Source organism: Delphinapterus leucas, chromosome 19 (assembly GCF_059928025.1).
Source record: "Delphinapterus leucas isolate spDelLeu-1000000601 "Yukka" chromosome 19, BTC_Dleu_Yukka2, whole genome shotgun sequence".
Classification (NCBI taxonomy): Eukaryota; Metazoa; Chordata; class Mammalia; order Artiodactyla; family Monodontidae; genus Delphinapterus; species Delphinapterus leucas.
Window position 1 is genome coordinate 53,249,304 of NC_143147.1, and position 27,652 is coordinate 53,276,955.

General features: G+C 54.7%; 1 protein-coding gene across 4 annotated transcripts in view; it reads right to left on the bottom strand.

Annotated features, from left to right (window-relative positions):
* Positions 1–1,569: 1,569 nt before the first annotated feature.
* Positions 1,570–27,652, bottom strand: part of MAP3K14 (mitogen-activated protein kinase kinase kinase 14) — a 43,129-nt gene continuing 17,046 nt past the window's right edge. Inside the window, exons 2-17 of one of the 4 annotated variants that reach the window (XM_022565082.3) lie at positions 23,848–23,980; positions 21,082–21,357; positions 19,793–19,862; positions 18,467–18,677; positions 17,725–18,345; positions 17,015–17,152; positions 11,094–11,223; positions 10,507–10,638; positions 9,959–10,063; positions 8,489–8,652; positions 7,857–8,007; positions 5,698–6,087; positions 5,428–5,534; positions 4,849–4,993; positions 3,571–3,671; positions 1,570–3,208 (exon numbers count right to left, since the gene is read on the bottom strand). In XM_022565082.3, coding sequence (XP_022420790.1) covers positions 3,044–3,208; positions 3,571–3,671; positions 4,849–4,993; positions 5,428–5,534; positions 5,698–6,087; positions 7,857–8,007; positions 8,489–8,652; positions 9,959–10,063; positions 10,507–10,638; positions 11,094–11,223; positions 17,015–17,152; positions 17,725–18,345; positions 18,467–18,677; positions 19,793–19,862; positions 21,082–21,337 — 2,886 coding nt within the window. In that variant the 5' untranslated portion in view covers positions 21,338–21,357; positions 23,848–23,980 and the 3' untranslated portion in view covers positions 1,570–3,043. Of the gene's footprint in view, positions 3,209–3,570; positions 3,672–4,848; positions 4,994–5,427; positions 5,535–5,697; positions 6,088–7,856; positions 8,008–8,488; positions 8,653–9,958; positions 10,064–10,506; positions 10,639–11,093; positions 11,224–17,014; positions 17,153–17,724; positions 18,346–18,466; positions 18,707–19,792; positions 19,869–21,081; positions 21,358–23,847; positions 23,981–27,652 lie in introns of those variants that run through there. The other 3 variants (XM_089901335.1, XM_022565083.3, XM_022565084.3) reach the window with 3 other exon arrangements.

Here is a 27,652-nt window from a genome sequence, read left to right on the forward strand (position 1 = left end):
GATGCGCTCAGTAAACATCTGTTGAAGCAGATTGCTTTTCCTTGCACAAGCTCCAAGCATCAACCAGGAACAACTTGATTTGATTTGGGGGTGGTTCTCGGCAGTTTGGGATAATTCATGTGTCATTTCTGGGCACAGGGCCACTGCTCTTTCTGGGTACCCTGAAGCCCTCCAAGAACCCGCCGGGTCTGCAGCCTCCACCCCTCGGTGTGCACGTGTGTACACACACGCTTGTGCACCGCGCAGGGCCAACGCTGGGTGGGTGTGGTGGTCAGGGTAGCACCGCCCCTCATCCTCGCTGGGATCGCGAGGGTTTTGGCTGGGGTCGACCTTCCTTTCAGGCGCCAGGCAGGGCCCCCGGCCAATCCCCGCCCCCGGAGCCCCGCCCCTCACTTTAACTTTTCCCGCCCGGCCCCGCCCCGGCCGTCCCTCCGCGCCCGGCCCCGCCTCGCCGCGCGCCCGCCCGCTCCCACCTGTCACCCCCATGCTGACCGAGGCTCTGTCTGGGAGGCGGGGAGCGGGCTGGTGGCTGCTAACCCCTCCGCCTCCAGTGCGCTCTTTGGTGGCGGGCTGTGGAGGGCGGTGGAGATGCCGGGGGCGCCGGCGTCTGTGATGTCGCCGCCTCTGTGACATCCCTGCCGCGACCCCTGCGGGCAGGGAACAGCGCTCACGATCCCGGCGAGTGGGTGGGCTTGGCGGTTGGGGGGGCATCTTCCGGAGTGGGCTGCCCCACCTCGCCCCGCAGCCAGCCGGATGCCCCTCTCCTGGAGACATGGGGCGGCCCTGCTCTCTGCAGCAGGCCCAGATTGGTGGAGGGCGGCGACCTGTAAGCCTGGGGTCTGCTAGGCTGAACTTTGCACCTGCCCTGGGCACACTGGCACAAGGCCGCTGCCCCTTCTGTGCGCCCAGGACCCTCCAAGAGCCTGCTGAACCTGTCAACTTTACCCCAAGTTGTGCACGTGTGTCCAGTGCACACACACTGGGACACAGCTTTGGGGTGCAGAGCCAGATTAGATAAGGCACCCTGTGTGCTGGTGGCATCCATCCTCAGACAGGCCCTCCCCCACCACCAGGGAACCGACTTTGGGAAAGTCATCTCTGATCACCTGCAGACACTTGGGTGGCTGGAAGGGCTGGGAGTGCAGGCTCACTCCCAGTTCAGTTCCCAGGAAGCCAGGCCTCAGGGACAGAGGAGTGGTGGGGAGGTGCGGGGGGATGTCTTTGTTCTGGGCATGTGGTCTGCCCCCACCTACCCCTGCTGGGTCAGTGCCCAGGCTCGACATCCTCCTCCTCCTCCCCTCAGCCTGGCAGTGTTCTGCCAGGGACTTCCCTGCTGTCACCGGGTGGGGGATCTTGCCTAACTGGTCTGAATGGATAGCTCAGAGGCGGAACTGGAAGCACCAACTGGGAGGAGTGGTGGGAAAAGCAGCCCCATTCAAGGGCTGAGAACAATCCTTGCCTATGGGGCAAGACTTGACAAAGTCCCACCAAAAAGGCACAAGGAGGCTGCTGTCAGGATGTGAGGTTCAGCACACAGGCAGGCGCGAGTGGAGACAACCGTGGCCCAAACACACTTATTACCTCAAACTTTATTGCCCACGAGGAGTTCTCTACCGTCTCAACTCTGCAGGACCAAGGCTGCAGTTCTTCATGCACGGGGGGGCCGGGGGTCTCTCCCTGGGGAGCAGCATGGCTCAATGTGGAGAGCTGGGCAGAGGCCACCTTGGCAAAACGTGGGGATGAGCTTCTCCCCAGATGGAATCTCAGGGGACATCCCCTCACCCCACAACAATTCACAGTTGATTAATGCTACATGAGTGCTAATCAGCTCCCCCGGAAAGAAGAGGCTGGGTTGGGGTGATGGTAGGGGGTGCTCACCTTAAAGAAACCTGAAGGAGGTTTGAGGGGTCACACGCATGGAGAAGGGTCAAGAGCTGAGTCCCTTCACCCCATCTCCTGGCCTGCTTGTGCTCATGCAGAACCGCTGGCCTGCCCTCCTGGAGGGCAGCCATGAAAGTGCTTGAGGTCATCAGAGTGCAAAGTGCAGCTGGCAGTGCCCCCGAGACCAGGGGCAGCAGGACCAGTGAGTGTCTCGGGAAGCTCATGTGAGGCTGTTGAGAGCTGTGGCCTGGGTAACAGTAGCACCTGCGTCTGCTGCCTTCTCTCGAGTCTATTGTGCTCTGTCCTCAGATGGTTCCCGTCAGGTAGGTCTCATGTCACCCTTCACTACTACAGATGAGGGAGCTGAGTGCCAGCTGGGCAGGGGCGGTGCTGGGCCTGCGGCTGGGGCTCGGGGCCTGTTGCTCTGGGGAAGACTCGTGGCCAGCAGCAAAGGGGCATGTGCTTAGGGACTGAGAACCATGTCACTTGAACGCCTTCTCTGGTCCTTGGCTGAAGCTGAGCTCAGCTCAGGGCCTGGGTTGCGGCTCCCTGAGAAGTGTGGTGTTTTCTCCCAGGGAGACCCCCAGTGTCAGGCATTCCTCCCTCCCTGACCTGGTCTGAAAAACACCTAGAGATAGAAGGGGGGCTGATGGCCAGGCAAGGCCGGCCAAGGGCGTCAGAGGGCCCCCTCCATTAACCCAAGGGTAGGCACACCTGCTGCCCCAGTCCTGTACTGGGCCTGGGGGTAGGTCATTAGATGCTCATACCTGCCTGGAACCCGAGGGAGGGGCTCGCCCACCTCTCTGGGACCTGGGCCGGAAGCCACTCTCCCCTGACTGCCAGCAAGTGGTCACTGATCCTAATAGGTCAGGCCAGCTTGTCAGGACCAAGGCAGAGAAGACCCTCTTTGTTCCCCATGGGAAGAGGCCTCCTGTCTTCCTCCTCCTCCTCCTCATGTGGGCTCAGGAAGGACACAGGTGGGAGATCCTGGGAGGTGTTCTGCTAGCCCCACCTTACTGCTGCCAGCCCCTGGTCCCACCGCTGAGCCACAAGCTGGCAGACCCCTGGGAGCAGGCAGGCTGAGCCTGTGTCTCAGGGGCAGCGCTGAGCACCGAGAAGGAAGGTCGCTTCTGGCCAAGTGGAGCCAGTGGTGGAAGGCTGGTTAGGGCCTGTTCTCCAGCTGGCCATGCTTGACCCTCCAGCTCCAGGCGAAGCTGCCATCAGGGGCCAGGGTGCACTGCAGGTCGATGCCCGAGTCTGGCACCTCCATGTCGTAGCGCACGGGCTGCCCGTCCTTGGTCACCAAGCTGAAGGCTGAGGCTGGGATCTGGGGGCAGAGCAAACGAATGGGCCTGAGAGTGGCAAGGGGCACTGAAGGTTCCTAGAAGTGCGGTGCTGACGGTCTCCTGCCGTGCTGGCAAACACCTCCCTCCAGCTGAGTAGGCAGCCCTGAGGTATCACCTGCCTTTCCTTCTGGAACACTTGCAGAATCTCTCCTGGCCCAAGTGTGGGTCCTGAGGACCCTTCAATCACCACGGCCAGTCTTGCCCTGGGACCCCAGGGGGCATCTGGGGCCAGCTATTTCCTCTGGTGCCATTTCTACTTATTCAAAAGCCTCCTTCCTGGAGGACTGGGCTAGGTGCACTGGGTTCTGGGGCTCTGCCCCTAAGCGTGTACCTGCCCCCTTACCTGGCTGCTGATGCCGGTTGCGATGTCTCCCACCTTGACCCGCTGGAATTCCCGGATGTGCAGGTGTTCGCCATTGAGAGACTGTATTTGGACTTTCACACCTAGAAGGCAGGTAAGGTGACCGTCAGGGGAGTGGCTGCTAGCTCCCTAAGGCGCCCTGTGTAGGGGGAAGCAGGGTGGCTGTGGGGAAGCTGCAGAGATGACATGGAGGATGGAGTGGCTGTAATGTTATACACCCCTGCTAGCTCTTACTGGCCATTTCCTGTCAACACCAGGAATTTGGCCTGCACAGTGCAAACATCTAGGGTTGGCTGCTGTGGGGAAGTAGTATTTCAACTTACAAAGCAGAAAGGAACTGGAAACAAAGATTCTTAAATTAGATTGTGGGCAACTTAGATTTTAAGTCCCTGAGGTGGAGCGGCCTGTGGCCAGGCATGGGGGCTTGATGCCATGAGTCTCACTGTCCCCAGGGAACCGTAAGCTGATGAAACCCTCATTCCATCAAAATCACAACATGACCTCTGCAACCACGCTTGAAAACAGAGTTCTACATATGTTGTCCTTCTCATCTTCTGACTTCAAATGTCAGAGGAGGATCTCAGCAAACCTACTACTGAGTTTTTTTTTTTTTAATATTTATTTATTTTTGGCTGCGTTGGGTCTTTGTAGCTGTGCACGGGCTTTCTCTAGTTGCGGAGAGCAGCGGCTACTCTTCGTTGCAGTGCGTGGGCTTCTCATTGTGGTGGCTTCTCTTGTTGTGGAGCACGGGCTCTAGGTGCATGGGCTTCAGTAGCCGTGGCTTGTGGGCTCTAGAGCTCAGGCTCAGTAGTTGTGGCACACGGGCTTTGTTGTTCCACGGCATGTGGGATCTTCCCGGACCAGGGCTCAAACCCGTGTCCCCTGCACTGGCAGGCGGATTCTTAACTACTGTACCACGAGGGAAGCCCCTATTGCTGACTTCTTGATTAAAACGCTCACGGGGTCCCGTTCTTCCTTTTCCCTTTAGAAGACATTAATTGCTCAGCTTTTGGACTCCAGGCCAGGAAAGACTGCTCTCTGCCCCAAGCTAGAGGCCTTCTGGGACTCTATCAACTGCTCACAAGGGGCAATGGTCCTTGACTGCCCCATGAGGAAAGGCTCTGGATGATCAGGGCCTTTACTCTAAACCAACTTAATGGCCAGGTACCTCAAATTCTGGGTGCCAGGTGCCTTCCTCTCCCTTCCCCACTGTGCCCCACTCTCAGACTCCCCAGTCCCAGGCGGATCAGGGGACTGTACCGTTGAAATAGCTCGGCGTGTCGGTGGGCCGCCCCCGGGCCAGCATCATGTTCCAGCTGGAGCTGCGGGCCTCCGCCTGGCTGCCCCACGAGTGCACGCCGGAACTCAGGGTGTCCCGCGAGCTCTGAGAGGCCTTGGACGGGTTCTGAAACAGAAGTGGGCACAGACTCAGGCCCCCGGGCTCAGGGAACCATCTCTGGCCTTGGTCTGATTTGGCAAGGAAGTGCCCATGTCCTAGGCTGGAGCGTGGCTCTCCTGAGCATTGGGGCTCAGCACAGGGCTGAGCTCCTGAGGGGTCCTTGGGCTGGAGGAGGGTGAACAGTAATTCTATGGGGACCAAAGCCAAGCCTTTCCCCTCACTATCCTAGTAGCCAAACCAGTCCCTAATTCTCGGGTGTGTTGGAGATGGACCGTCTCATTCTGAGAAACCAGGACCCCTGCCCCAGTGAGGACCCCTCTCAGAAGGAACGGGCACCCCTGTCACCTGCCCTTTACCCACTACTTGCGCACGGCCCCTTCACTGGCCGGACACAGAGCCACCTGCCCTGTGCCCTGGCTCCTGGCCCTCGGCCGACTCACCTTCTCACTGTCATCTGACAGGGAGAGGCTGTCGACGCTGAGGCATGACAGGATTTGCTCCTGTTCCTCCAAAGAAAATGGCTGCGACAGGCTGTTCAGAAATAATTCTGCAGAGAAAGGCAGAAGACTTTGTGAAAGACTGGGAGGGTCCGGCTGTGCCGTCGGCATTCTTCTGCACAGACTGCTGACCCTGGGAAGAGGACGAAGCCCAGGCCTTGGTGCAGGGCCCAGGCCTGTGCTCAGGGACCTGGCTGCCGTGGCTGCCCGTACCTATTTCCAGCTGTTGCAGCTCTTGCTCAGGGAAGGTTGCCTTCCGCTCTGGTGAGCTGGAGTTCTTGGCTGGGGCCGGATCCAGGGAGGACAGAGCCAGTGGTTCCCACGTCCCGGACTCTTCTTTGCCCCAGTGCAGGCTGGGAGACTTGTTCTGCTCTGGGGGCTCTGGGGGTGGAGGAGGCTGGAGCTTAGGGGCCCCGCCTGCTGCGTCCTCAGCTGGCTGGGGCCCCGGGTCCTCTGGTGAGAGCTCCCCTGGCGACAGCTCCACTGGTGGGGCACGTAGGGTCTGGTGAGGGTGCCCTTGGCTTGGCGGTGGGTGGGCTTGGAGTGGCGGCGGATGTCTTGGTTCTTTGTACTCTCCCCTCCAAGGGCTCCTCAGACCTCCCACTACAAAACAGAGAGGACACGTGGTGAGGTGGAAATGGGCCAGGCCAGGTGGCCTTTCCTGAGCAGAAGAGGGCCAGAAGCGGGCAGTGAGGGTGGCCTTTCGCCCGGCCAGGACATGACTTCGGAGGGCAGTGTGTGGTCTCCAGAGGAGGCCTCTTCCATAAGATGGCCCTGATGATGGGACTAGGACAGTATTTCTTTTATTCCATTTTCCTCCTAGGTAACAACTGCAAATTTAAAAATTACAGAATTGGCTCCAGAGAAGGACTTTGTTAATATTAATAGTAAAGAGAAGATTTAAAAATAGCTCTGGGGTAATGCCAACTCACAGTTCCCAGGCGAATGGGCCTCGCTGACCCTCCGTCTCTCTTACCCCTCCCCTCCCGATAGTCAGTGCTTCCTGAAGACACCATTCCTCTGGAGTGGGGGGGCAATTCAGCCCTGGGGCCATTACAACTACCATCTAGGTTTGGCGTCAGGGGGGCTCTGCAAGGTCTCTCTTCTGTTTTATTCCCTTTCGTTCCCATAACCACTGTCTCTCCCTTGCCACCCCCTACCCCGCCCCCGGCTGATGTTCTCTTATGTTCAACATGTCATTTTCGGTTTGATCAAATTCTTGCAAAGCATGTGTTATTTTTATTTATCAATTTTTTAAATACATTTATTTTATTTTTGGCTGCATTGGGTCTTTGTTGCTGCGCGTGGGCCTTTTCTCTAGTTGTGGCGAGCGGGGGCTACGCTCCGTTGCGGTGTGCGGGCTTCTCATTGCGGTGGCTTCTCTTGTTGTGGAGCACGGGCTCTAGGCGCGTGGGCTTCAGTAGGTGTGGCACGCGGGCTCAGCCGTTGTGGCTCGCAGGCTCTAGAGCGCAGCCTCAGTAGTTGTGGCATGCGGGCTCAGTAGTTGTGGCGCACGGGCTTAGATGCTCCGCGGCATGTGGGATCTTCCCGGACCAGGGCTCAAACCCACGTCCCCCGCATTGGCAGGCAGATTCTTAACCACTGCGCCACCAGGGAAGCCCTATTTATCAATTTTTAATTTCCAGAAAAGGCACTGTGTTCTAGGCCTTGCTCTGTTGGTCCTCTTTGCAGCCAGCACTGCGGCTTGAAGATCCAGCCAGGTTGCCCCGTGAGCAGAGTTGCTTTAATTGCTGTGAGCGCTGCGTGGAGCATCCTCCACCCCCCACCCCCACCTTTGGCCTCTCCAAGCTCCCAGGGAGGGACACCCGACTCCCCTCCCACAAACGACACTGCAGCGTGCATCCGCAGGCATGTCCCCTTATGGATCTGGGCAGAGTTTCTTTGGCGGTGCGCCCTGGAGTGGGGTGCTGGGTCCCGGGTCTGCAGACGTCTGCCGGAGTGCTGCCAGGTGCTCTCCAGTGGAGCGCAAAGGCCACTGTCCCTCATCCCCACCAACACTTGGCGTGACACCAACTTCCTGATTTTCCCCACACAAATGGCTAGAAAGTGATACCTGGCTTTATTTTACATTCTCTGATACTGAGTTCAAGCCTCCCTTTATACGTTGTAACCCCTTGCCCCATCTCTGAGCACAGCCTCTGCATCAAGACACAGTACTAAGCACAGTACAAGACACAGTACTAAGCACTTGGACTCACGTGACCTCAGTCTTCCTAACAAGCCTGAGGCTGGTGTCATGCCCATGCTCTAGACGGGGAAACCAAGGCTCTGAGAGGCTGAGTACCTTGCTCTTGGCCACTACACGACCCCGCCGCCTCTCTCGCCCCCTGCAGCCAGCATGGGGCTCTTACCATGCTGCAGCGCCAGGCTGACCTTCCCCCCCAGCTCTGCTGCAGACGCTCGGTGGACAGGCTCTTTCCTGAGCCCTTCCTGGATGGCCTGGGCTGTGAGGGGGGCACAGGAGGGCGGGATCTCCCTCACAGGCGGAGGCTCGCTGGCAATCTGGGGGTCAAAAGGCAACATATGAGGCCTGCCTCCCCGTCACTTCCTGGCCCCCGGCTTTCTGTTCTTGCTCCTCCCCACTCTCCCCTGCCCTGCTGTGCTGGGGTCGGTCACAAGGACCAGAGTGGCCTGGTCTAGAGTGAGGGCTGGGACTGTTCCAAGAAAAGGTAGGACAGCACAGAGCCAGGGGGTCAGGCACCCATGACCCCCAGGCCCAGCCTGTCAGGAGGCAGGCAGAGATGGCGCGGGGTGTGGACGCAAGAGAGCCCTGAACCATGGACCCGAGAAGACCCCTCACCTAGGATCTGCCCTTGGACCCTCAGATTCCAGTAGCCAAGTATTTTAGTCAGGATCCCACATTTATGATGAGGCCTCTGCTTGCTCCCATCTGCCACTGAAGAGCGGCCCAAATGGGAGGCCACATGAAGCCTGCAGCCCGGGCCCCGTGGCCCTGCTGGCGGCCCCAGGCGCTGTCACGGACCTTGAGGCACAGCGGCCCTCGGAAGTACTGGGTCCAAGGGTGGCAGCCATTGAGCATGTGCAGCATCATGCAGCAGCTGCTCCAGACGTCCGCCTTGGCGTCACAGGGCTTGCCCATCACCACCTCTGGCGCCATGTGGGTCTCTGTACCGGGGATGTAGTCCCCTGAGAAGGTGAGGAGAGACAGAAGAGGCAACTGTGAACTCTGACGGGCAGAAGCCTTGGCAATGACCACCCGAGTCAATTCCTGAAACACCCTGACTGTCTCAGAGTACTTTAAATAGAGATAGAGCCTCCAAATCAAGCTTGCTGGGGCTGGGCCAAGTCGGGGGTTGTCCTGGGGACTAGGACAAAGAATATATCACCCAAAACACGGGCTCTGCCCTGTGGACCAAACCCTTAAAGTGCTTTCCCCAAAGGGGGGAGGGGCCTAGACGCTGGAAATTCGGTCGTAGAAGACTGATTAGTGGTACGATGTTCCTAAAATGTAGGTTAAAAAAAAACAAAAAGGAAAAAGAAAACTTATATGCATAAAAGACTAGAAAGATTGATGCCAGATGTGAACAGTATTTTTTTCCAGCGGTTTGTAGTTTTGCTTAGCTTGACTTTCTGCAAAAGATATTAGAAGAGACATTTTTGTAATAAGAAGAAAACACTACAGTTATTTCCAAGTGGAGGGCAGGTGTCCATGTGCAATTTACATCTTCAGAATTACCAACAGTCCTTTAACAACAAAGAATCACTTCTAAAAGACTGTTTTTCCTTTGGTCAAAATGAAATAATTTTACGCTAATGCTATAAATAAGAAAGCAGGGCACAAAATCGTGTTATAATGGCCTTAACTATGTACGGAAAAAAAAAAGACCTGGAGGGAATTATCTAAAATATTCATGATTATCTCTCTGGGCAAGAGGAATGGTGAGAATTCTTTTTTCCTCCCCTTCCATACCACTTAACACTGTAGTCACCAAATATTTTACAGTGGGTATGGATTATTTTGATAACCAGAAGAACGTAAGTTAAAAACAGGGATTTCTTCAGCTACTGAGCCCCAGCCCCTTGGTCAGCCTTCCCATTTTGCTTTCAGAAACTGTGCTCTCAGAGACACAGGAGGGCTGAGGTCGCAGGCTGGGAGCACAGCTCCCCAGGAAAGGCTGGACGAGAGGGGTGGAGCTCTGGGGGCTCTGAGGTAGGAGACCTGGGGACCTCAGGCGAGGCACCCAGCCTTTCTGTTCCCCACCCTGTATAACAGGAACGGCAGAAACAAGCACCTGATGTGCACCATTGCATTTAAGCCTAAGAACAAAAGCCTCATAACCTAGGGCTGCGGTGGGGCTGAAGCATCCTGGTGGACCTAAAGTGCTCACATCTCTGATTGCCATTAAGGAAAGAACAGAAGGCACATGGCTAATGCGTAGTAAAGGCTACTGGCTATTATCATTGTGGGGAGAGGTGGCGGGGAGGGGCGTACCTGTGAGCAAAGACTTCCCCAGGCCATCGGGTTGAAGGCACACAGCATGGCCAAAGTCGCAGAGGGCTGCGTGGCTCCCATCGCTGGACAGGAGCACATTGTCGGCTGGCAGGCCGCCCCCGGGAAGAAGAGGAACAGGTGAGTCACCAAGGGCCCCGGCCCAGTCTGCGCCTCCGGGAGGCGATTTTCTGGCCGACCCTGCATGGCAGCTGCTGCTTCTGATTAGTTCATTAGTCATGGAGGGAGGGAGGAGGGAATCAGTTCAGCCTGGAGGCAGGCAGCGGGCAGGATCTCTGAGGGTGAGGGGACAGTGCCACTCAGCTCTGCTGTCCCCACCCTCCCCCAGTGGTCACCAGTGCGGTAGGAGCTTGATCTGCTGTTCTCTGTGGGCATCGCCCACTGGAAACTACAGTGCCAGGCTGAGGGCTGGGAGAACACACTTCCCCTTCCTACTGGAGCAGGTCCAGAAGACCTGGGAGGAAACCAGGCAGGGTGGGGTGAGGAAGGAGCCCCACGGGGACCAGGGCCACAGGCGCCCTGAGCCTTACCTTTTACATCTCCATGTAGAATCCTTCGGGTATGGAGGTATTCCAGCCCTTCCAGAGCCTGGCCCAGGTAATAAAGGGCCCGGTCCTCCGGCAGGCAGCCCCTCTGCTTTATGAGCTGGCCCAGCGAGCCACCTAGGAGACCAATGGCCAGTCTTTACATGGGGCTTTTCCAGGCCTGCAAGCCAGCCAAGGGCAAGTGCCTTCGAAGGGCAGGTGGTAGAAAGCAGGCCTTTCTTGCTCATGTCACAGGGTCAAGAGAGTAAAAACGGATTGACTGGGCTTCCCTGGTGGCGCAGTGGTTGAGAGTCCGCCTGCCAATGCAGGGGACACGGGTTCGTGCCCTGCATGTCCGGGAGGATCCCACATGCCGCGTGTGGTTGGGCCCATGAGCCATGGCCACTGAGCCTGCGCATCCGGAGCCTGTGCTCCGCAACGGGAGAGGCCACAATAGTGAGAGGCTCACGTACCGCAAAAACAAAACAAACAAAAAACCGGATTGACTGGGGACGAGGGTCAACGTGGGCAAGACTCGGGGAAACCCTTGGCTCTGAATGTGGAGGGAGAAGGAGCGGCGGCTGGCTCCTTACCTTCTAGAAGCTCCATGAAGATGTTGACCCAAGGACCTTCCTTCACAGCTCCATACAAAGGGACGATTCTGGGTGAGGTCAATCCCGCACATGCCATCAATTCCTCAGCCCGAAACACTTCAACTCGCACCTGGAAGGGCCCAGAGGTGGGTGTGAATCAGGGTGATGGACCAGGGCTGTTTCCCTAGCATCCTGTCAGGACCCTTGAAGCTCCCTGCACAGAGGCCGCTTATGTTCCCGGTGACGATTCTGAGGCCAGGCAGGGGCCCTAGTGGGCCTACTGGACCCTTAGAGACTAAACTGTGCCCCCTGGGGGTCGGGGTCAATGCCTAGCACTTGATTAAAGTTCTTCAGTGCTGATGCCTATGGAAATATAGTCACAAAAACTACAATCCTTATCCAGGCCCCTGGCATGCTGCCCACCCTCAGAGATCTGCCAAACACAGAACTTTCTTTTCCCCAGCCCAAATGTCTGGACAGTTTCTAGGTCATGGGACATTTTCTGTATCAACATCCACTTCTACTCTTAAGATGCTGGGCTTCTGTAGCCAGAGTTGATGTGGCCAAGACTCTGCCTCTGTCAGTGCCCCTGGATCCTCAGCATCCTTCTGAGCACTTATTATTTGCTCACAATTATTTGCCTTTTCCCCTGAGGGCTAAAATGTCCATGTAGATGGGGCAGTGCTTGTTTACTCTGTTTGCAGCTGTTTCCCCAGGATCTGGGCATAGGAGAGGATTCTCCTATGGGGAGGGGTTTGGCCAAGGCCCCTCTTACAGGGGACTGGCAGGCCAGGGACCACCCACTCCTTTCTGCAGGGACCAGCATGACACGGAGGGAAGAAATAGGCCTTGGATACAAACATCCTGGGCTGAGACCCTGGCTTGGCCATTTCCAAAGGTAGATCACTTCCCCCAAGCTATGTGCCTCCACATGTGAACGGTGGGGACAGTGGCATCTGCTCCAGGGTCGAGTGGGGGTCTGGAGGGGTGATAACCAGCACCAGGCCTGGCAACTAGTGGGTGCTCAGGAAATGCCAGTTCCCCGCCTCCTCCCTCCAGCTCAAATAAGAGCAGCTTACTAAATGCTTACACTTGCTAACAGAGACTTGTCCTTTCCGGCTGCAGCTGGTTCTCATGTTAGCCCTGAGAAACGCCACCAGGGGGCACGAGTGGTAACAAAACCAGCCTGGAAGCCGTCAGTCAGGGCCTGGCAGTTTTCTTCCGAGACCTGCGGACTTGTGCAGCTTTTGGACTTTAGCCTATCAGTGGAAAATGTCCCTCTTCTGGTTACTTGCAGAATATCTGGTTTGGTTAATCAACTCACATGAACTTTGACTCCCTGTCAGTGTTTCCAGCTCTGAACCTGAGTTGGAACTAATTCGCCAACCGGACTTGTATTAACAAACGTCTTTAACCCTACTGTTCCCAAACTGTGGGGTGAAGCGCCCTGGGGCACCGCAGAGAACTTGGAAGGGGGCTACAGGGTATTTTGCATTTGAGGGAAACAGCAACGATTGGCATCTGGGGACACCACACAAACTACTAGCGTGAGACAGTTCAGTTTCAATGATCGAACTGCATTCTTTTGATGATATACCTTTATGAAGCTAGGTTTTTGGAGGTTGTTGTGACAGAAAGGTACTTCAGGGGGATAATGTGGAGCAGGAAATGAAAGTGACGGTGTCCAATGATTTCTGAGTTGGAGAAGTTGTGCCTGCCCAACAAGGCATGCATCCCATTAGTAAATAACGCTTGTTTAAGAGCAAAATTTATCTCTCAGTTTATGTGTGTTGTTATTCAAATGGCTACTAGGTTATTAGGATAAAGACTTATTATTTGACCCAATTATTTAATAAATGGAACTGGTCAGTACTTGTTTTGGCCTGGAGCACCTTGAAAAAATGACTGAGACATTAAGGGTTGTGAACCAAGAAAGTCTGGGAGCCTCGGCTTTAACTCTGAAGAAATCCTTAAGTCCTCTGGAGTGTCCCAGGAATATTAAAACCCTGCCCAACCACCCAGATCAGAGGGGGTTGGAAGGGACACTTCAAAACACAAGGTGCGTTAGAAGTCTGGGCCAGCCCCAGGGAGAGCAGGCTGAAAGGGCGGTCCCAAGGGAGAGGGGACGGCCTCCTGGTCCAGGCCAGCTGCCCGTCCGGCCACCTCTCCTCCCTGGACTTCAGTGTCTGCATCTGTCAGGTGAGGGCTGGACTCCGATGAGGGTGTTAATTAATGAGGACTAATGTTTAATGCCCACTTAACACGTGCCAGGTGCTGTGCTCAGCACTTCATACGCATTAGTCGTTTACACCTTACGATAGCCCAGGAGGTGACGTCATCTCATTTTACAGACAACGGAGCTGAAGACTGGACCAGTAATCTGCTCAAGGTCACTGGATATAAAGTAGCAAAGCTGGGATTTTGGTGCGGGAAGCCTGACTCCAGAGCTCCCAGCTACCCCACCTCGCTGAAGGCCCTTCCAGCTATATTAGCTTTTACATCTGGGACGTTTTTACCTACGTTCAGGCACGCGCCTACCCAGGTGGAAACATGGTCAGCAATCACCTAACTGCCAAATCCACAAGTCCCTTCCCTCTGCTTAACTGCCTGCATGCTTTACACTGCAGATCGCTTTTTCCTTCTTGAAACTTTCCCTCTTGTTTTCTTTAGTATTCGTATCCATTTTATTTCATCGGTAAAAAAGGGAGTAACGGCAACTCTAATAAGTTCTTTTAAAGGTCCCAGGAACATAAATATGTGAAGGTGACTCACACAGTATTGGGCACATAGCTTTCCGCCTTATTTCACCATCACCATCGAGATATTCTCCCCTCGGTCCTTGTTCTGATTTCCTTCTCAACACTTGTCCCGGCTGACTTCACCATGTCCCCGGCTGATGGCTGCTTCTACCACCTTTACACCATGTAAGTGTCCACCCCCCATTACAATCTGAGCTCCTTCAGGTCAGGCGTGTGGATTCCACACCTCTGTCTCCCTGGCACAGCGTCTGGCACAGAACAGGTGCTTGGTAACAACAGCTGGCTGGACTTGGCCAAGGCCGCACTACCCCAGATCAGGGCAGAGGCAAAAGGAGGCTCCCAGAACTCCATGCTCGAGCCAGATGTTCTCAAACGCACAGTTCTTAACCCTCTTTGAGCCACAGACCCCTTTGAAAATCTAATAAATAAAAAATGTGTGTGTGTCCACACTTGCCACACACATACACACTTTAGAATAAAGTTCCAGGAATTCATGGATCTTATGACTTCATCCACTGACTAGGTTAAGAACTTACACACTGGCTGTTAAAAAGCACTGGACAGGGCTTCCCTGGTGGTGCAGTGGTTGAGAGTCTGCCTGCCGATGCAGGGGACGTGGGTTCGTGCCCCGGTCCCGGAGGATCCCACATGCTGCGAAGCAGCTGGGCCCGTGAGCCATGGCCTCTGAGCCTGCACATCCGGAGCCTGTGCTCCGCAACGGGAGAGGCCACAACGGTGAGAGGCCCGCGTACCACAAAAAAAAAAAACAAAAAAAAACCAACAAAGCACTGGACAGATGTATATATATGTAACAATAAGGAAATCTATCCATGATACACTATAACATGAAAAAACATGGTACAGAACAACAAATGAGTGCAATCTCATTTCAATAAAAGAAACAACTACATGTTTATATATGCGTAACAAGTCTAAAAAAGATTTATGTCAAAGGCTGGTTACCTCAGAAGGGGACTGGGCAACAGAGGGACTTTTGCTTTTTGGTTATCATTCTTTTACAATGAGCCTCAATTAATTTGAAATTAAAAGTAAGCTCAAACAAAACCCTAACCCCACCCCCACCCCCAAACCCTACATTAAGCCCTGGACTTGTGACCAATCAACATCTGACCTGGGGCCATGAATGTTCTAGAAGGAGGGCCAATGGGGTGCTGATGTCACCACATGATACTCCACATCCTGGATCCTCCCTAGGGAGCGTCAGAGGGTGTGCAGACTTGCTCTGACCCCCTGTGCGGCTTGACCTCTGATCCTTGGTCCCCACCCTCCACCCCTACCCCCTAGCAGGGAACTGTTTCTGAGATCTTCCAGCTGAAATCGCTAAAGGACACTACTGCCTCCCCTACCCCGCTGCCCTGGAGAGAAAGGAGGGGTGGTCTGCCCGACCAAAGGCAGCTGTGTGAGCTGCCAAAAGCCAGCCCCGCTAAGATCCTGGATGGGGGAGGCGGAGTTCTGAGAAGGGCTGGCTCTGGTGGGCTGGGGCAGCAGCTCTGGGGCTGGCAAGTCCGTGCCTTGTGCTTGGAGCTTGTCCGACTGCCTTGGGGAGGTGAGAAATGGAGTCTCTGTCCTCTTCTACTATATTAGGCTTGTTTACCTTGTTGCCTGGGACTCTGAGAAACTCAGCAGGGGAACAGCTGAGGAGCCTGGTGACTAAGCTCCCCAGCATGGGCGCTCATCTCCAGGACACTTCACACTCTCTTGCCCTCCTCCCACCCACCTCTCAGGAGGAACAGCTGAGCCTTCTCCGGTGGCCTGGGGAGGGGACTGCAGCTGAGGAGGTCAGGCACGTGGCCTTGGCATCCCAGCGAAAGATGATGACCCGTGCTGGCAAGAACTAAGCACGTGTTTTGGCCGGTGGGGGTGGGCAGGGGTGGAGCTGGCTTATTTGACACAGTAGGTCTGAAGCTTGGGGTAATACCTACGGATAGTCCCCTCTCTCATCCCATCACCCCGAGGCCCAAACTTTAGAACTCTAACACCTGGTCACACACAAGCCAGGGAAGCCAGGTTTACTCACAACACAATCTGTACCATCGCCCCTTAAAGTCACAGGCACCCAAGACAGTGGCGGCAGCAGTGTCTACTCTGCGTGGGGCCTGAGTGGGATGGACCTGCCTGGGCTGGCTGCTTGGTCCCTTTCCTTTTGGGGATCAGAGTGTCCTTGACAAAAGCCATTTGAAAGCAAGGTCCATCTTTGAATTAGCTTATTTCACGCTGCCCAAGGGCCAAGGAAATGGCCCATGGAAATGTTTCTGATTTCCACCTTAGGAAGTCCTTGGTGCTAGCCCTCAGGCAGAGTTGGGGTCAAGGACAAGGTGGCTTCTAGTCAAGGTGAGAGGAGAGGAGGAGAAATGGTATCTGAAGGAGAGCACGACTGACACCCTCAAGGACTGCTAGGCCTGGGCAGTGTGATCTGACAGAAGGAGGCCTCAGTTCCAGGCCCAGCTGTGCAGCTGTGGGCAAGGTGCAGACCCTCTCTGGTCTCCAGTTCTAACATCAGTGAAACGAGGGAGTGGGAGAGGTGATTCAGGCCTCCGCCTCTAATCAAAATCCTAGAAGCATGAGTCTTCCTCCCCTGTCCCTTCCCGAAGAGAGGTTCAAAGCCAAACTCTACAGTCAGACAAGCCTGGGGCTTCTTGCTAAGCCTCGTTTCCTCATGTCCATCTCGCAGGACCTAGTACCACCAGCCGACAGGAGGCAGAGCCCAAACTCAAGTCAGATCTGACTCCCAAGGTGCACGGCCTCCGTCGGGAAGCACCTGTTAGGTGGAGGCTACGCTCTTGCTATTACCTTCTGGTCCACTATATAGTTTAGGGGTTTCAGCTCAACATGAATTTCATGACAATCCAACCATCTTCCAGGTTTTGATGTGCTCTAGGGGCCTGGCATCAGGAGTGGCCCAGGCTGCGTGCACACTCTCATGCTCCCTCACATACAGGAGCACCAAGTGTGGCACCCAGGCGGGGACACGTGACCTGGACTGTCCCCTTCCAGCTCCAGTTGACCCAGGGCAGCCAGGATAGCCAGACGCCGTTAACGAGTCAGACCCATGGCCTCCCTGTGCTAACCCTGAAAGGAAGCAGAGGGAACGCGACAGGCCCCCTGTCCGCCTTCCCTCCTCAGCCCCGGAGCCCGGCATACCTTTTTGACGGCACACTGGAAGCCGGTTTGCTTGTCCTCCATCCTGTGGACCTCTCCGAAGGAGCCTCTGCCCAGGCAGGGCTGGCGCGTGGCCCAGTGGATGTCCTCTCGGTACTCATAATCCACCGGCTTGAGTTTCTGGGGTTGGCGGGAGACAGAGGCCGGTTTCAGTGGCCAGGGCAGTGGAGGGACGAAGGGTTACAGTGAGGAAGGCTCTCCAACTGGTGGCCCTTGCCAGGCTGCTGGGCTGAGCCCTCACATCCAAGAACACCAGCAGGTCTGAGGCAGGGCTCGGGGTCGGGGTGTGGGGACGGACCCAGAGAGGGGGTTGCAGGAGTCAGGCGAAGGCAAGGGAGAGCTTCACGGGCTGAGGCAAGCCGACCCTTGAGAAGAAGAAACCTCCTCCCCAGACTTGTGATTGTGGGACAGAAACGGAATTGTCAACCGCCTTGACCATGAGAAAAAGTGCCTCAGGAGCTAAGTGGTAGAGGAAAGGGAAGGACAGTGAAGAGGGGCAGGGGACAAGGGACAGTGTGTCAGAGATGGACGGGATAACACCCAGAAATCTAAGTTTGGGAAAATCACATAACATTACACAGTGACCCAGGAAGAGAACTAGAGGAAAAGGGGAAGGGAAGGGGGGTAGTGAAGGTGGACGGCCCTGGAGGTGGAGGCGGTGGTAGGTGTACGTGTGTTTGGGGACTACTCGCCTCAATAAGCAGGACCCCCTCACTGTCCTCGGTTTCAGGGCTGGGCTCCCGAGGCTTGGAGCCCCCCACCAACCAGGTCTTGGCCAGGCTGGCCAGGCTGCGGGCCTGGCCGGAGCTCACGCTGCCTTGCAGAGCGTGCACGAGGTACTCCTCCATGGACAGCTTGTCACTCGAGCCATGAGACGGGCAGCTGGGCTTCACATGTGGGCCAGGCAGGGGCTTCTGGCCGTCTACACAGGCCAGTCTGCCCAGGGGAGGGCCGGGCAGGGGCTGCTGGCTGTCTACACAGTTTGCCAGTTTGCCTAGGAAGAAGGACTCTAAGGGGTGAGGTTTCCAGGGCTGGAGAGGGTGGAACGGGAAGGGGTGGGGCCGTCTGCTGTAGGGGAAGGGGTGAGCGGGCTGGGGCAGGGGGCCTACGTCCTGGGGGTGGTGGAGTTTCCACACGTGGTTTAGGCACTGCAGGGGGCTGATCAGTTTGTGGAGTTCCGGTCGAGGCAGTGCTGGCCGCAGGCCCTCCCCGAGTCTCTTAAACCAGAGATGGCCAAGGCCTGGCTCCTTCAGAGGCTTGGAGAACTGGGGGGTGTTTCTAACATACGGGGTGCCTAGCGGAGACTCATCCTCCTGCGGGGGAAACACAGCTGTTAGGACATGGGGCTGGGGCCAAGGCACAGGTGCTGTTCCGAAGGCCCATGAGCCCAGGGGGCGCCCGGCACAGGGGTCTGGGCGTAGGGGCGGGTCTCACCTGCACCGGGACCGTGCAGCTCTCCTGCTCAGGGGTTCTGGGGAGGGGTCTGGCCAGGGCCACTCCTGCCTGAGCCAGGGACTTGGAGCTCTTCTTCTTGCGTTTCCTCCGGGCTTTGCTGCGACGCTTCCCCTTCCAACACACGCGGGCCATTTTGCCCTCGGTCGAGTGGGCCACATTGTTGGGGATTTGATCAAGACTCTCGGACTGGCTGTCAGCAAGGGGACACAGACACGCATTCTGAGTGTGAGGGGGCAGGGAGACAGAACGGCTCAGGTAGCTGCGGCTGGAGTCATACAGACCCAAGGTCAAATCCCAGCTTCGTCAGGACTTGTGTGAACGTGGGAAAGTTCCTAAGCCCCAAAGACCTTCAGGCTCCTCATTGATAAAATGGAGGTGGCGTTTCCTGCTGGGCAGGGCGAAGATGGGGTTTAAATGAAATAGCTCATTTAAAAAGCCTGCCTCGGTGTCGGGCCCCACGGCAAGCTTCCGATCAACAGTGGTTGTTACTAAAGTGAGGGTGCACACCGCTCTTCCGGGTGGAGGGGGAGACATGGTTCTCTCCCTGCTCTCCAAGGGGGGCTTGCCCTTGAGAGGTCCCGGAAGCGGGGCATGTGGCTCGGAGGGCCACAGCTCATGGCAGGCATTCTCGGCTCTGAGTTGGCTTCTGTTGCCTCCAAAGCAGGGACAGCTGAGGTTGGTCACTTTCCCGCTAGCAGTTCCCAAATTCCAACGATAAAGAAGTCCACCTGGTGGTAGGGGAGGAACTGTTTCCAGGTTCAACCTCCAGCTGCCAAAAATCTTCTTTGGGGCTGGGGAGTCTGGGAACAGGCCGAGCCTCACTTGGCCTCCTTTCTACAGGGCCACCGAGCTGCAAGTCTGTCCCTGCCTGTTTCCAAGCCCTCATCCCTCCTTGGGTGTGTCTCACAGAAGGAAAGACACAGCAGGTTTCTCCCCGAGTTAGAGCGGCTTCTCTGGGCCTGCACTCGTGGTCACGCACCAGCGGCAAAGTGCCTCCTGTTCCCAGCATCCTCCCTACTGATGGGAACCGAAAGGGAGCAGCAAGGACTCCGAGGAGGAGAATAAAAATAAAACGTCAAGCTGATGTGACCCTGATGTGACCCAGAGGCAGCCACCCCCACACTGGGAAAAGCTTTTGAAAAGCTGCAAGAGCAGCTCAGTGAGGAAGCCTGGGTGGGTTCCAAGAGCCGAACCACAGGTGCTGAAGGAAGGAGCCAGGGGTCACTTGCGAGCGGCCTGAGCAAGCAGCTGGGGTGGGGACGCCCCCGCGGCAGCTCCCTGCCACCCCACTCAAGCTGACCTTACCTGTACTGTTTCGAGCCAGCGATGAAGATCCGTTCTGAGAAGGTGGGGCTGAACTCTTGGCTATTCTCACCTTTTAAGTAAAGGCAAAGGGGTTGGATGAGCAGAAAGGAGAGAGAAAGAACAGGGGAGAGGCACTTAGGGGAGAGGCACTTTGCAGATACCCTCCCGGCCCCTCCTCCTTCCCAGACCCCTTCTGCCTGGCGGCTCACCTCCTCTCACTGGCAGCCTCACCCCTCCCTCCCAGCCTGAGGGTCAAGGCACAGGGCGTGCCTACAATATGGGATCACAGGGTGCGCACCTCACTTCACGTACTGTGAGGTGTGAGATGATCTATATAAAACACTCAACTCAGTGCCTGGCACACGGTAACAGCTCAACAAATATACACTATTACATATAACGCGTGTGCGCGCGCGCGTGTGCAGTACTACCATTACTATGTCACTCACTCCACTTTAATTTTTATTCTCTCATCTCTCGTCAAAGGCCAGCCAGAAGGAAGCGGAAGATGAGGGGAAGGATGTGTGTATGTGAGAAAATACCATTATGAGCTGTAGGTCTCGCCAGGCTCCACCCCAGGAAACCTCCTGGGGTGGAGGGTAGGTGTCGGGTAGAGAGGGGATTCCTGGCCCTCCCCACGCCCCTGGGAGTTTCTCAGGCTCCGGTGGCAGCCACTGCTCCAAGCCATCTTGAGGTATTGTGAGTAGAAGCAGAAAGGATCAGCCCAGGATGCCCCGCAGACCCTGCATCAGCCTTGCAGGCCCGAGGGCAGGCGTTCATTCTTTGCGGTGGGGGGGGGTGGGGTGGGGTGGGGGGCGGCAAGCACCTGCGTGGAAGGAGGTGAAGGGCCCAGGGCCCAGAGAGGCTTTCCGAGACACCTGGCCTTTCCTGCCTGGGCCTCTCCAGAGATGCTCAGGCTGCCCAAGTCCCAGCAGAAGGCCTGCCTGATGGCCCTGCAGAGAGGGCCCAGGACCTTGGAGCCCAAGCATTCCTGTCTCCCAGCTCCCTTCCCCTGCTCTGGTCATGAGCAAGGCCTCTGTCTGCCACTTCTCCCTTCTTGTGCTTCACTCCCCAGCACTGTTCGAGCTCCCACTTCACACTGATCCTTGGCTTAATTCCCAGGTGTGTCTTGCAAGTCTTCTATGGTGGTCACCTTGACTTCCCTCTTCCACAGGGGGACCGTAAGTCCAGCCCCATCGGTGCCCAACCACCCTTGCACAAGCGCTGCACCCACCTGCAGGCTCCCCACCTGCCCTCTCTGCCAACACTCCCAGCCCAGGGCTCCTTACATTCGGCCTGGGCGATGATGGAGATGGCAGCTGGCCCGCCCTCGGAGCCTTCCTTGGCTGTGCCTTTGGTAATCACGTCGTTCAGGATCTCCCACTTCCCGCAGAACATGGGGCTCTTCTCCACAGCCTCGAGCTTGTGGACGGAGCTCTGCTTCGTCTCCGTTGCCTGTGTCTTCTCCTTGGCTTTGGCGAACTCCTTCTGCTGCCCGACCGCGGAGCCGGGGGCACCTGGGCAGGCCATTTCCATCACTGCCATCTCCCAGGCTCACGCTCACCCTGTGAGAGACCACACACAGAGCAGGTCACCCCCAGACCCCGAGGCGCCCAGGTGTCAGGCTTGGGTGGGAGGAGAAAAGCAGGGGGCAAAGGGTCTCTACTTCCTCATGCCACACATAGCTATCCTCCAAATGTTCCAAATGGCAACCTCACCATTGTTCCACGTGGGGTGAGCCCCCCAGCCCTACTGGCCCCTCCACCATAAATGGCCCCTCTCTCCACCCCACAAGGGGAACTCCAGCCCGCCTCCTCCAGGAGAGACGTGGACCAACATCTGGGTTGGTTCTTTCTTGCCTTTATAAATAATGGCTGAATCTTTTTCTGTTGTTTGTTTTGTGGTGAACTTTGCTTCCCCAGAACAGGGTGGTGGATCCTATACTCCAAAACCATCAGTCACATCACTGATTCCGCAGAAGCCTTGCTTCGTAGAGGACATGCCTGCACCATCCATGATGGCTTTTCTCCAAGTGGAGAGAACCAAGGTTTTGTTTTGTTCCCTAGCTAGAGGTAGATACATGTATGTATATGTGTGTGTGCACATGTGTGTGTACATAGGCATCCAGATGTGTGTGTGTGTATATATATATATAGATAGATTTGTGTGTATATTTATATAAACATTACATACATACACATAAATGAAATCTTGTAAATCGAAAAACCAGCATGCAAATGGCAATACCAGCACTTGGCTCCTTTCACAAGATGCATCTGTTTGTGGCTCTCCAGAAGGAACTGACATGCTTCCTTCTGTAATGTCCAAACTCATTTGCTGAAAACCTCTCCTAAGTATCAGTTTTCTTTCAGGCAACATTAGTAGTGGAATTTATATTAGAGCCCTGGACACCAACCGACACCTCTAGAAATATGAGGACAAAGCGCAAGACGTCACCTCTCTCTGGGCTCCATCTCTACCAGCTCTGCGTTCCCATAAAGCCAGAAGGAAGAGAGAGCCCACTGTTGTGACAATCTGTGCAAGGAGCACGTGGGCTAGAGTTGTCATGAAAGAGAATGGCACCGCCCTGAGGTTGTTACCATTTGGAAGCCTTTTTAAAGACTGGGGCTGTGGACTCCCAAGGGCAGGGCCCTTCTGGGTCATGACTTGCTTGAGACAAAGCCTGAGAAGGCATCAACTGCAGACAGGCCTTTAATAAGTGCTCTCTGATGGCAGCCTGGTCCTAAGGCTGTTACTAACAGATGCGGTCTTCCCTGCGGTAGCTCCATTCATCCCGGATCACTCCTCCATCTGCTCTTGCACGAGAAAGGCAGACCGTGGGAAGCCGACCCTCCAACACCTCTGACCTTCTGCCGGATCAGGCTGGAAGCTTACAAGAGACAGTGGGATGCTGGGAAACACTAGGCTGAAACCTCCTTCCTACTGCATCTGCCTCACCACAGTGGCTACGAAAGGCTGAGTCAGCTTGACTGGGGTGTGGGTGTGGGGGGTGCCTTCAAGGGCCTTCTAGCTTTGAATTCAGCAGCTCCAGCTTTCAGCCTGGATGCCTGGGTGTGGTCCTGCAGGCCGGATGCTCAGGAGGCTGAATGGGTGGCCTCATTGTTTCTTGATGACCTTAAGAAGTCTAAGGGGTGTTCTGACTTCAATTAGGTGAAAGCCCTCCAAGGCAGGCTGTTTTACTTGTAACCATACTGTCATCCCACCCCACACCTCCACAGCCCCTTCCATCTCCAAAAAGGACTTGATCCAGGGCCTAGAGTAGGGCCCACCTCTCTCAGCCTCTTTATAAGGGAAATGAGATCTTAAAAACAGACCCCAAGACCTTCAAACCTAATAGTATTAGAAGCGTGCCTATAGGGACATTGCTTTAATCTCATTAAAAAAATTTTTTTTGTTTATTTGGCTGCACTGGGTCTTAGTTGCAGCATGCGGGCTCCTTATTTGTGGCATGCATGTGGGATCTAGTTCCCTGACCCTGCATTGAGAGCATGGAGACTTAACCGCTGGACCACCAGGGAAGTCCCTCTCCTCACTTTTACTTGAAGAGTCGCAGGCTTAATTAGGCGGAGACTTGCCCCAGATCACCCAGCCTGTGTGGGGCAGTGTGGGGCCAGACCTAGTGGGCTGTGCTACCCACTCCCCAGTCCCCTGGGCTGCAGGCAAACACAAGGAGGAAAGTCGTGGTCCTCCCTGGGCAGAAGGCTTCTGAGGGTCAGAGGTGGTGTTGCCGGTGTAGAGCAGAGTGGGGCATAGATGAAACAGCCGGTGCTGGCTGCATGACGGAATCAAGGGGTGATGCTGAGCATCGGGGATGAAGACAGAGTTTCATCTGACGGTGAGAGAAATGAGGCCAGCAGTCAATCTTACTCCGAGGGCAAGATCTTAAACCCAACATCTTAAACCCAGATGTTTAGAGGTCTATAGAGCTGCACTCAGGCTCAAGTGGCCTGTCCTGCCTGACACGGCTCATCCTGAGCTGGAGCTCCTCCAGACAGGCTGTGGGGCACCCCCTCCCCCAGAAGCTGCCCTTTCACCTTGGTGGCTAGGTAGGCTCCTGATCCTCCTTCCAGGAGCACTCCAGGCTCCCTTGTCCCAGAGAAGCCGAGGCTGAGGCAGCTGAGCTTGGGGCCTCCTCCTCTGTAGTTCCCTGATGACTCATCCGGCAGCCTAGCAGGCAGAGAGAGGAACAAGGCCGCCTGAGAAGCTAACCCAGCAGCTGGCAGCTGAATCTGTGAAGGGCACGGGGAAAACAGGCTGACCCTCACCTCCCAGGGGCACAAAATCTCGACCCGGGAGCTGTACAGCTTCTCCTGTGTCTGGCCTTCCTGTGCCACATGACCATGACTCAGACCCTCACCGACAGTCTCCAAGTTCAAGAGGCTATTTTCAGGACACTTTGGCCTGACAGCAGCTCTCCGACACATACACACGCTTGTTTCCTCACTCTTCCCCACTTCTACATGGGTTCTGATCTACAAAAAATGGGGTTCTGCACTAAGCCTGGGGCTGCTGATTGGGTGGCCTGCCCAGCTCTGGGCTTCGGTCCCTGGCTCGTTGCCCCAGCCCAGAGCCCCGCAGCTTTGCCCCTTCTCTCTCACTCCTGCAGCTTGTGGGAAGTGAGGACTAAGTGGGAGCCCGTTGTGTCTCTGCCTTTGAAGGCAAGTCAAAATCCTGATCCATTACTCAGCTGGACTCTCTCCACAGCTCCACTCAGGCCCCAGATGCATTCTTCCCTCTGCTCTCTGTATCGGAGCTGAGGACATGAGCAGTGACAATAGCCACACCCTCTCAGCTCACCCACAAGGCTATGAAAACATAAGGGGAAAGGAAAGGGGCAGAACTCATTCAGTATTCTTTCAGGGCCTGATCCACATACACTGCCTATTCTCTCTTCTGTGGTGCCTCCATGACCCCCTGGAGGGATCCGGGGGTAGGAATGAGCGGGATGGTACCAGATTAACCCTTGGGCATATCTGTGTGACACGCCTGCATGTCACAAGGCTCCTGGGCTCAAGCTCAACTCCCTCACCAGCTAGTAAAGATCTTCAGTCCAAGTTGAGGTGTTCTTAATGTGGGTTCAAGGAGGTCTGGGAGCCCTAGAAACTATTTTTGTCTTTTTCCAGGGAAGAGGTCCATAGCTTTCATCACATCCTCCAAGGGTCTGACATTCCTCAGAAAGTTGCTCTAGTCTCCCCAGAAGATCAAGGCCAGGGCAAAATGCTTGCTCTGGCTCCACATTTTTATGCCGAGGTAAAGCTCACTAATGTAGTGCCTTCCTACCTGAGTGCAAGTTAGAATAACCACCTCAGATGCACTCGCCCCAGGTCTACTGAATCAGCCACTGGGCATTAGGCCCAGGATCTGTGCTTTTGACAAGTTCTCTGGATGATTCCCATGCCCAGAGGCCAGGGACTGCCATCTGACCTCTGCTGTATACTGTAAGACTGCACTGTCCAATATGGCAGCCACTAGCCACATGGCTACTTACGTTTAAATCAATTCATTTAAAATAAAATTTAAAAATCAGTTCCTCAGTTACACTAGCTACCGTATATGACAGTGCACACAGAGAACATTTCCATCACTGCAGAAAGTTCTATTAGACAGTTCTTGTCTGAGGCTATGATAGCAATGCTTTCTCTGACAGCAAAATTTCTGTTCCTAGGATTCTGGGAGAGGAATGGGGTTTAGACTAAATGAGTGCTTGATTAACTGGAAGGTATGAGAATAATGTTTAAAATTTTGATGACAACCTTTCTAAAATGTATCATATTTCAGTTCCCTGTTTTAGTAAGGTCAGTAAAAACACTAGATTAGGAACCACGAGATATGAGGTCAAGCCTTGGAAGCTTATTTTAAAAAGCAGCAGGACCATTTTTATTAAATGAAATCCACCTCAACCCCCACAATATAAAAGAGCAAGAAACGTGCAACTGCTACGTAATTCACATTAGAAACAGCTGCTCTGCTGAAGAAGGTGGGCAAGGGCCACACATACTCAGCTTCCCTTCATCCACCACAGACCTCCCCAGAATCCTAGGTCTCCAAGAAAAAGAGTCTTAAAACTAGTGGCCTAGGAAACCTTTTGAGGTTCCTTCTAGTTTCCCAAATGCCACTGATTTACTGATTTGTCAGGATTATTTGAGGGCTGGATGACTCCAATTCAGAATGATAATTGTCAATATTTACTAAGCACGGCCATTATTAATGTCAATTTCAGATGTGAAAACTGAGGCTTTAGAGAAGTTCAGTAGCCTGCCAGAACAGTCACACAGTGACAAGTTGCAGAAGTGGGGCTGAACGTGCACTGCTGCCTCCCCAGCCTTCATGCTAAACCTTGAGCAGGCCACTGAGTTTCTTCTCATAGCTTCTTCAGAGCTGTATTGAGGGCTGAAGGAGGTAGAGTACATGAAATGCCAATCACCTTGCCTGGCCAATAGAAGCTCATAAACGCCCTCATTGAGACAATGGGACTTCTTTGTTTCAGCATCATACAGCCAAGGTGTCAAGCCTTACCTAAGGCACTCAACACCTTCAGCCTTGATTCTCTGTATATCAAAGAGAAATATAGGGCCATCTTGAAAATGTCCACTGAGGGGCCAGGGCAGAACAGGGCAAATCCCTCTCATGATATTTCATCTGGAAATAAAAACTTGTCCTTCTCTGAATGCCCAGAGGGGACAAATAACAGAAGTAGAGGAACTCAACTTCCTTAATAAGATACTAGTTGAAAACCAATCTCATTCTGATGCTTCCTCTTTTAAGCCTTCAGCTTGCCTGGCTACTAGGCCACACTGGGCCAGCCTCTGCCTATCAAGAACAAGGGGTGTGCAGGAAGGGGAACCAAGGGCAAGTGCCGGGCAGAGTGACCTGGCCAGGCAAAACGGCTATCTGGCCAGGTGGACCCAGAGATCCCCATGTGTTCTCAGTCCCAGCTCCCTTTTCTGCCCTGCCTACCCTCCCCAAGCCCCTACCCTCAGCCTCTGTTCCAGCCACACTGCTCCTTTCACTTCCCTGAGCACGGCAGCAACGGGTGAGCCTGATTCTTTTCCTCTGCTCATCCTGTTCCCTGTAAAGAGTGTCTTCTTCCTTTATTACTATCTGTCCAGATCTCACCTATCCTTTATAACCTATCTCCTCAATGAAACCTTTTCCGGTAGGCTCCTGCATTCACTCAACAGGTATTAAATGACAGTCTCCTAAGTGCCAGGGACTGTCATAGTCACTACCATTCATTAAACATCTTCTGTGTGTTGGGCATGTGCTAGGGGCTTTATCCATGTTATTGATGAACCTCACAGCAACGCTGCAAGGTTGGTAATATTTTTACAGATGAAGAAACTAAGGCTCTGAGAGGTAAACTGCCTGCAGAAACTAATAAGGCCCAATTTATACAACTAGAGCATCTAACATGGGGTTAGGGCTAAAGGCAGGACACTCCTGGCCCTTTCCCCTGGGACCCAAGGATCCTTAGTTCCTTTCTAGGATAAAAGTTGTTGGCAAAGGTACCTGGAACTTCGGGAACCGAGCAATATTACTACCCATGTGCATATTACTACCCCTATTTTACCCGCAGGATCTGCCCACTGTTGGTAATAATTTCTTAGCCTGAGTAGGCAGGAAGGACAAGAACTAAAAATGAGGGGTCTCATCAGTAAGGGCTGGATCACCAATAAATTGGTCAGACTTCTAGTGGAGTTACTCCAGTACATGTTCCTGGGATGTTACCAGTTTTCACTTGATTAGTTTTAACAAGTCATTTCATTTTCTTAATGCAATTAAAAAAAAAAATCCACACAATACACAAACACAGCAACAAGAGTTCCGGGAAAGATGGTA